This window comes from Athene noctua, chromosome 6, assembly GCF_965140245.1.
Source record: "Athene noctua chromosome 6, bAthNoc1.hap1.1, whole genome shotgun sequence".
NCBI lineage: Eukaryota > Metazoa > Chordata > Aves > Strigiformes > Strigidae > Athene > Athene noctua.
In genome coordinates, this window is record NC_134042.1 from 10,624,934 (window position 1) to 10,635,039 (window position 10,106).

At 41.8% G+C, this 10,106-nt stretch overlaps 1 protein-coding gene across 1 annotated transcript in view; it reads right to left on the reverse strand.

Moving 5' to 3' along the window:
• The window catches only part of LOC141962028 (transmembrane protein 263-like), a 203,196-nt gene extending 194,915 nt beyond the window's left edge, over window positions 1-8,281 (reverse strand). The window contains exon 1 of the mRNA XM_074909530.1: window positions 8,134-8,281. Within this exon, the coding sequence (XP_074765631.1) occupies window positions 8,134-8,139 (6 nt within the window). The 5' untranslated portion in view covers window positions 8,140-8,281. The remainder of the gene's footprint in view (window positions 1-8,133) is intronic.
• Between the last annotated feature and the right edge of the window lie 1,825 nt (window positions 8,282-10,106).

Here is a 10,106-nt window from a genome sequence, read left to right on the forward strand (position 1 = left end):
CAATAAAGCAATTTAGCAGAAGAAAATGAGTGACAGCACAGGCTTCACCCCTTGACTTCTGTAGTTTCACTCATAAGCTTTCCCAGCACAGGTCCAACAACTTATTTATGTAGCATCAAATACATTTCAACTGATAATTATAAAGGGTAGGTGCACCCCTAAGGAACTACAAAACTTAGCAAGTCTGTGGGAAGAAAGAAGTGAAGTAATCCCTAAGCACAGGACAGTTTAAGTGCTCTGGGAAACTACAATCATATTTTTTAAGAATCTTGGTGAAAGCATCGATTATTTTTATATTATGTTTAAAGAATGCCTATTGCATGTCCACAAGACTAAAAAACACACAGTTCCCTGCACATTTGCATACTTTGCCCCTTCCTAAAACCACAAAAAACCCAGATCTTCTCATCCCATGTTCACTTTCTCCAAATGGGTGAGAGATGATACATATGACTGGGCTGAATGTGTGCAAATGCCAAAGGGCTTGTCAGATCCAGTAATAACGAGGCTGACCACCAGGCTTTCAATGACATCATTAATGACAGTGTTAATTTGGGATGTCTCCTCTATCTAATCATTGTTACGAAGTTTCTCAGAACTTATCCTTGATATTTCATGTTTAATCAAATTAAATGATTCCATCTTCCATAATGTTCTTTCTGCTTCTACACAATTACATAAAGCCTCAATTCCTACCGAAACCAAGGAAACTGTTTGCTTAAACAAAAATTATTTTAAATAAGCAGACACTGAGTAGGTAGTTCAATATGACGACTCCTTTTCCAGGGAGCTGAGGGTCTACAGGTATGTAACTTCAGCTGAAGCATGTTAAGTACCCAGCCATCTCCTTATACACTACTGCTCAGTTAACGACAGTCAGACATAGAAACAAGTTTAAAATTATCACCATAGCTTTGTTAGGCAGGTATCTGTTGCAGCTGCAGCATTTACTTCAGCAATGAATTTTTAGCATATTGGGGAATTAAGACTTCCAATTTAAATTTTCTAAATGTAATAGGAGCATTCCACTGAATCTGCCATCGTTATTTACTGCACACCCACACCTTAGGGGTTTCCAAAGTTGGCCGGATTTTTCCTGCAGAGTGAAAAAAATTGATCCGCAACCATAAACATTTTTTGCTTTCCTGTAGGTTTAAGAAAGCTTCTTGATGGATGCTTTGCTTTTAATTTTGCAAAACAAGGTTTGCTCATAATGAGAGCTTCTGTGCCAGGTTTCAGCCCAAGGGGAATTCGAGTTGCAGTTATAAATCCCCTAGAACACTAAAGGAAAGTACAGAAATAGAAATGCTGAGGATGACAGTAGTGTAAAATTATAGCACTTTGTTCAAAGTACACTGTAAGAAAGAGCAAGAAAAGCTGCTTAGATTAGTTGCATTTGGACAAACACATTAGGGAAACTACAATTTTTGTCTTGACAACATGACTGGAGGAGAGGGGCAACAAGAGCAAGTTTTAATGTTGCAAATTCCAAATCAAGACTGAGTTATCAGCAGAAGAGTAAAATCCTATTAAATATAGCAATAAAACAACTTTGTACTGCGAGTGATCCTAATTAGGGTTTACTTGGCATAAATAACTTTTCAACAGCACTAATGACACCACAATCTATTCTCCATTCAGCAAGCCAGTAAACAGTCTGGGTCACACTTTTCATATTCACACATTATACGGGACAGATAACACCATTTACAGAGCAAAAAGCCAGTACAGTCTGCTCAGTGGTAGTGCAGACAGTTCAGGATTGTGAACTAATTGTTGTATTGAATTTTGTCTGGATCGACCACTTATTTTCCATCTGAATTTTACCTACTAAATCAATGTTAGCACAGAAAGAAAGAGTGTTTTTCCAAAAACAAACCAAATCACACTTGATTTGACCATGTACTGACCTGGCCCCAAGAGAACGCTCCTCAGTCCGAGCAGGTTAACCAGTGTGATTATCAAAAGGATACCACACAGCAGTGTAAAGTGCAAAGGGACCCTGAAATAAGCTGCATAATTTGCTATAAATTCTAGTTTAAACTACTCCCTCCACAAGGAAGGGTATGCCTTGTCCAGAACACGGTTTATATTCAAAAACTGACCATGAAGAATAGCATTTGTTTGGAAAAAAAGAAGTCACATGAAGGCAAACTGTCACTGCACAGCGTAACTCAAAGATTAGTAATTGTTAAAGTTGAGGGCAGGATACTATATAAGAAAATATATAAGAAAAACAGTTATTAGAGAAACACCTAACAGACTCTGAAACAGAAAGGAGTATAACACAGAATAATGCAGAATGGAAGCATGACCCTGCATCACAGCAAACCAGTCTGAAAGCAATTAAATAATTACCAATAATCATAATTACCTCAAAAATATCAATTATCAATCAACTACTGATAACTGACCATTCACTGATTTAGGTAATTTCAGTGGGAAGCAGCCTTCCTACACCCTGTCTGTCATTCACTGTCTGTCAACAAAGACTTCAGAGAAAAAAAAAAAAAAAAATCACTCAGTAAGGCAGGTGAACCAAAAGCAAGCAATAATAAGACTTAATGACCTGCAGTTTTATTGCACTTTCTACATAACTACAATTAAGAAACACAGTATAAATGTATTTTCTCCAGCCTGGCGCTTGACAGGTGGATTTAATGATTAACGCCTGTTTCACTCAGACTAAAGAAATGAGATAATGCACTCTGCAGAAAGAAGTACCACTCTAGAAAGCTGCAGACAGCATGAAAAAAAATTGTCTGAAATAAAAATGAGAAACCCTTTGCTTAATAGTATGGGCCTATGATTTTCTTAACCATGCTAGAGACTTAAAAAGTAGTACCCTTTTAATTATCCTCAGTAGGGTCATGATTTAAAAAAGCAAAACAAAAAACCCAAACCAAACAAACCCGCACCAACCAAAACCAAACACTCCTGGAAGGATGCATTATGCAGTATTCTGTAACAGCGGTTTCATATGGCCTACTTGAATTACCTGACTTTCATGCATTTATTTCCTTAAAAATACAAAACTATTGTTTTAGCTTTCATGAGTTGAAATTTAACTAATTTTTTTCAAGGGCTCTTACAGCTACAACATAGTAATTTCTACAATAAAACTTTAATTCAAATTAGATAATGATGTGTCCAGCCTGAAGAATATGACCACTTCCCCCCCAAAGAGTCACAAGAGGCATCACTAGAACAGTTTGAATCACAAATTGTCTTGCCAAAATCTTAACTTCACTTTTTAAAAGTAGACAAAAAATATAATAATACATGTAAAGTTAAAAAGTTGTTCCAAAAGCTCCAAAAGTAATTTCAAATGCTAGAAATTGAGGTTAAAGCATTTTATTCAATCCAGAACTTATTTCTGTTTCCTTGTTTCATTAGGAGCTTCAAAATGCATTTTCTGCAAAGCATCAAACATTTCTGAATTAGCTGTGAGATTGCAATATGATTTATCACACAAATTTTAAACTGATTTTGTCAATGGCTAGGTAGTTATTTCCTTCCTTACAAATGAACTCCTGAACTCAGATCAGAGCTCTTTTAGATCAGTGTCGCTTGTTGTTCCACGCATTTATTGTTGTAGCATTTTAAAGGAGAAACATTTCAAATAAAATATTTACTTACTCTGCAGAACACACACTACATCTTCTGGTACTATCATTCTCTCCAAATTCACACCTAGCCTGCATGCCTTAAACTTGACAGTCAGAAGCACTGCCAGCAATAACGCCCTTTTTATTTCAGGCTTCATAGAGATCTCATTTTCTTCCAAACTAACTGTGAGAAGCTGCATACAAGATTCCAACCAGAATTACTTCACTCAGCAACTAAACAGCCATCGGATAGCAAAAACGCTTGATCATTATGAATGCAAGCAACACAACTTAAAAGTAAAAATTAATTCTGTAGCAACAGTTTTGGTAATGGCTGTCTTTAACTTTTGAGGGTCTGCAAGGTGCACAAGCTCTCCTCCACAGCGATTTTTTGAGATTGAAAGGAATTTCCCAAGAATTGCACTAAACCTTAGGCAGTGTTAAGATCATAAGATTTGCTAACACAAGTACAAACCACTTCCGTGACTTCCAATAAGTTCAGCCAGCAACAACATTTCTTTCGAAGAAATTGCTTAAGAGCTCTACTGCTACTCTCACCAATGTAAGCATGTACCTTGCCCAGATCTCTGAAGCCATGTAACCTCTTCCCACCTCTCTGAAATTCAGCTCAAACAACTGGAAAAAGAAAACCACCAGAAAGTTTGTAAGATAGCTCACCAATAAAGAAAACCAGATGTGACCAATCATAGGCAAATATTTGTCAGAATTATCTGGAGAATATACAATCCATTTCCCTCTTAACTCTATCACATATTCACTCTTCTTCTCCTCCTTCTTATAACAAATGTAAGACCACAAGCCAGGAAATAAAAAAATAAATAAAGATGACTATATACTCCACAGAAAGAAATACCTTTTGTCTCTTCTCCTTTTTATAAGCTGTTCCTTTCCCAAGTACTTTTCATATCAACTGTCAAGAGCCCTGCTAAACAGGATCAGAGATACGTAGAAAAAAAGTTACATATATATCAAGTTTTGACAGGACAATTTATGACATCCTTCAAAACCAGAGCTGTCTGTAAATAGAGGCAAGAGAAATATATATTTACTTAGGCTTTCCATAACTTTTGATGCTTTATCTTCAAAATACCTTGCCTTTTTCTGATCTCTAGGATTCATCTGCCAACATCAAGTGTCGCAAGCAGTCAGAAAAACAGAACAACTACAGGCAATAAGTTCACATTCATTCTCTTAAATATAGCTACTAGTTTCTCAAAGGAAAATGTCACATTTGTGACACCTGTCTTATCCCAAAATACATACCTTAAATGTGAGCACATGCCAAGGCACCATCAACTCTCATTCTACTTTGGAGAATCACTTCAATAAAAAGGGGAGCAGCTAATTAACCGAAATCGTACCTTGAGCTTGCTTTGCCAAACAAGAACTCTAATACAACCTGACACTCTCAATGCCCTTCATTCGTCTGATTTTGGATTTAAGTTAGAGCACTGACAGCAGCAGTCGCTGCAGCAGAAACTGTACCAGGCAGCCATCAGGGACTATACTAATGCCCCAATTCATTCACCGGTTGAGGATAAGGCACAAATAAGTTCTGTTAGCAAGGACACAAGCACATTCTCCAGTGCTGCCTAAGACCTGAGAAATACAGCATCTAGCCACAACAGAAGAATGCTGGAAACATACTGCACTGTGGGACAGCAATTGGTGGCAGTGTGATGGATGGGTGGGGATTTGGTCGTTTTCCCCCAACCCTCCACATCCCTAATGAATGAAACTGCCCTCCCCACCTGGCAGACCTGTCAGCCAGGCTCCTAAAGCAGCCTGAAAAGGTGTATTTCCTTGTCAGCAAGATAATCTGCCCCAAAGGAAGCAAACGCTCTTGGCGTATTCAAAATGTGTCATTTATTCCTACATATAGGAATGGTCCACTTTCAAGCCGATTGCCTCATTCCTGTCCTGTAGTGATGGGAATAGCAGCTTTAATCAGTTTTATATTTTGCATAGCCTAAAAGGGCCCAGAGATACCATCTTTCAGCATTGCCACTGCTTCAAAGAGATGGAAATAGAAGCAAAGTACATGTAGAGACTATCTTGAATCCAACCCAGCTTCCAATACCTCAAGCTTTAAAGCATGACTTTGCCACGTTACTTTATTTCACTTTTTTTATTAGGATACTTATGTTATTTGACTTAAAAATAATGTACATCAAGATTTAGTTTCCTCAGCCACAATCAAACATTAGTGATGGATCCTGAAACCATCACTTCCACAGCAGAACTCCCCTGATGTTACCACTTACTTCACCTGCTTCTTCCCTCCCGTAAGTAGGCAGACCACCTCTATACACACTAGCATTAACTTGTTTTACACTGACAGCTCTGCCTTCCCAGCAACCTGCTAACCAGCATCAGTGAGGCTCAAAACCAGTACTGCTAAGAACACACACACTCAAATGTATTTCCCAAGACATATGAACAATTAGGGGAGAAATAGGTAAGATGACTTTTCAGAAAGTTTGGTTCTCATGTATTCTCTGCAATGATCAACAACCTAAACTTCGTTTTAAAGTCACACTGAACTAGTTGTGAGCAGGTGCCTAAAAGGGATTCAGATCCAACTCCCACACCACGGACACAGCTCCCTCCCCCTTACTTCTCCTTTCCTCCCCTACTTTTAAGGGGTAAAAACGCACACTGTGATGCATTCCACTTGTTAATTAAAATATAATTATCCCTGCCCCTGGCTTAAAACTATAAATCATGCATCTGCAATGATCTTACACAGAGGAAACTGAGGCAACTGCTACAGCCAAAGGTAGCACATATGGAAAGAAATACAGAGTTTGACAGAAACTGTCAGAGAGAAAGCTGTGATCCCTTCTATACTGAAGAGCTCTACACAGTGCTTACATGATAAAGGATTGGTTAAAAAAAGAAGAAAATACTCTCCCCAAACCCCCATATATTTTCCTTGCAATCAAAAGAGGAATCCACTCACATCCTGCTGTATTTTGAGTGAGCCCATCTAAAATAGCCACGAGCTCTCCCCACTCTAGTGGGGCAAAAGAGGAATTCAGCAGAAGTAATAGGCTTAGCAAGAATAATCAGCTGTTTATTCTGCATGCAATAAAAAAAGAAGCTGAAGGAAATCTTTTCAGTTTTGGCCTCAAGCTGGATGTACTGTTCAGCCAGCACTGAGGTTTTTGTTTTGCCTTCTAAGTCAACAACTCACCCAGTTACCAATAACTGCCTCATACTTACTTTTTGTTATCCCACACTATCTGAACTAACAAGCATTCAGAGAGAAAGAACAAAAAATTACTCTTTACTATCAGGCTTTGAACAAATGCAAAACAAAAAAACAACACTGCAAAGAAGAAAACATTCTTTTATATATATTTATTTCATGTACTTGGATGTTGGGCCCTCTTCTTTCATCGTTCAGCTGTGCAGACACTGATAGTTGAGAGACGATCTTTAACCTGAGTGACTAAGACGCATGCACTGCCCAGACCCCAAAACCTGCACAAGCTGGGGAACTTCTAACACATTCTTACTTGACTCAGAGGCTCAGAGGAAGGCCTGAGCCAAATCTGTCCATCAGGATAGGTACAGAGCATAGCTACATGCAGTTTCTGCCTCAGAGAGCTTACAATCTAGCTGAGCAGTAATTTTATTTTTTTTACTGTTAGACAAATTCAGGAGACAGGGGATGCCTGGTGTGCCTCATGCCTAACGAGAGGGAACCGTTTCAGAAGTCATACACCTGCAAATTAAAGAGATACAACAGAACATAACGGGAAGAAAAACAATACCACAGCACTGCTGACTCCTAACCAACACAACCGAAGAGACAACCTCTCAACTGAGAGTTAGCGTATTACTACTATTACAGCCCAGCCAGCCTCGGTGCCCAAGCCACCAGCTGGCTTGGGACAGCCTGTTTCTATCCTAATAGTTTTCCACAGCAACCTAAGGAGAAAGGCGACGGTCCCTCTCCTCCATACTCTGGGAAGGGCCTGGAAGAGAAGCAGCCAGGGGAGCGCCGGAGCTCCTCTCGGTCGCATACATACCAAAGGCACGAAACCCCTCGGCTGCCGGGGGAGCGAAGCTGCCTACATGATGCTGTGCGTGAGGGAGGCGGCCCGGGGAAAGTATGACAATTTCTCTGCACAGACCGAGCCCAGGAGGGGAGCGGGCGCGGGCAGCTTGCCCCGGCTCCCACGCTGCTCCCTTCCCGTCGCGGCGCCGCAGGGAACGATGCTGGTCTTAATGGAGCGAAGGGGGGAAATCTTTCTCGGGAGACCGTTCCAAGAAGCGGCACCGCATCCCTCACGAAGTCAGAAGCTTCTGGAAGTTGTACTTCGTTACGAGAGCGAAGGGCCACCACCTCCCGCCGCTGGTCACCGCCTCGGGCCCAGCCCCGTTCCCCCGCCCCGGCCCCTACCCCTCACCCCCCGCCCCAGCTACCGGGCGCCGCCGCGGCCCAGCCGATCCCCGCCGGCGGGACAGCCCTCCCGGTGACAGCCGCCAGCATCACCTTCATGCCGCCTCTCCCGGAGCACCGCCCGGCGGGGTTGGAAGGAAAGAAGGAGGGCGGGCGACCGCCGGCTGCGTGCCCGTCTCCCCCGGCGCTGGGGCTCCGGCTCCTCCTGCCCGATGTAAACACACACCGGCGGGGGGGGGCGGGCCGAGGGGGGCAGCGCCATGGCAACCCCGGCCGGAAGAGGAAGCGCGGGGGTCAGGGGCCGCCATCTTGGCGGGGCAGCGGCCGGCCCGGCTCGCTCTTTCGGCGGTAAATCCAACCGCTGAGGCCTCGTCCTGCCGGGGGAGGCGGCGGCAGGTTGCGGCGGATTTTCAGCAACTCTTCGAGAGATTCAGAGCCGAGAAGTTCCGCGGAAGCCAGGCCTCCAGGCAGCCTGCGCCGAGAAACCCCACCAGCCACGCTAGTAAAAAACGCTTCCTGATGTTTGATGTTCAGGTGCTTTACAAGCTGTAACATATTCACCACCTCACACTTTTATTGTACACCCGATGGGAATGCAGCAAAGGGAGATGAAATGACCCAGCCGTACTCAGACAAGTGTCTGGCCAAGATGAGGAGCCTTGTTCTCTGTCCTTGCTGTACACTTCCCGCTGCTTAATCGATTCCAGTCAAGTGCTGAGTTACTAGGAGGGACTGGGGCTTTCTGGCCGTTTTTTCACATTATCCTCGGCCAATGTAGCACTTCTCCAACCCGCAGGATGGGGCTGCGCCTGCTGCTGCTGCTACACGTGAGGCCGTGCTGTTTGGTCACAAAGATAGAATCTGGAAACAGTCTTTGGCATGTAAAGTTTTCTTTACGTATTAATTTAAAAGTATCATCAGGCACAAGCCCATGTGTGGATAGAAGGGTGTTCCTGCTGGGGAATGGTTTGATGCAATGAGTGAAGCCAGAGAAAGCAAAACAAAAAGAAGGGTGGTTTGAAGTAATGATTCTTGGAATTGGGAGATAAACCAACAGTAAGCAGATGATGGTGATGAGAGTTCAGTTTAGTGTTATTCCACAGGTGAATGCTGAGTTAACATTATGTAGAGAACATAACTACAACTTGACAAGTGGTTGAATCCAAAAGAAGAAAGATTGCTTTTGTTCCCTTTTTTTACCCCTTGACTGAGAAACTGCAATTTTTTCTCTAAAGAATGTGCCCTCAGCAGCCATGTGCTAAATCATTCCTCACTACAGTGGACCGTATTTAGTCAGAAAACATAAAAGGAAAAATGTGCTGGCTTAAAGGCTAGAAATTACTTCTCTCAGTGCACAGTGGAAGAAAAGCAGTTAATTTTTTTTTTCTTACTGTCTCTTCTAATCTGCAGAATCTCCTTGGAGAGTAGAGGTAGAGTGGTACCCTAAGACTAGTTTTCGTTTTTCAGTTAAATAGGAAGTTCTTGAAGGACACCAGAGTAATTTCCTCACCCCACACAAGCTGACAACAACAGAGACCCTTTTCCTTTGCTTCTCACAACACAGCCATGCCTTAAATAGTTTTCTGGATCACTTCTCAGAAGAGGTAACCTTCAACCCTTTCCTGGCACAGATTCTTACAGCAGAATTTACAATTTCTTCTGCACATACACACATACTTCTCTTCAAGCATGTGGATCTTATCAGAAGACCAGTGGTGGAAGCCGGTGAATTCAGGGAAGGTTTCACAGACCACACTAATTTCTACAGACGTGCACATATATATGTGTGTGCATATATAAGCACACCTACTATGTGTGTGTGAGAGATCACCCTATATATATTAACTATAACAACATAACCAAAATATAAATCCTCTCCTCAACACACTATATAACAGAATTTATATCAAGTAATCTTGTCAACAGTAGAATTAGATAATTGTATTAGATTTAATTGCATAATAGAAGTCCGTATTTATGTTCATATCTATGGTGCATAGAAAGAAGTTCATATCATGTTTGTGTTGAGTAAATTATAGCCCAAGTCCTAACAAAACAATATTGCC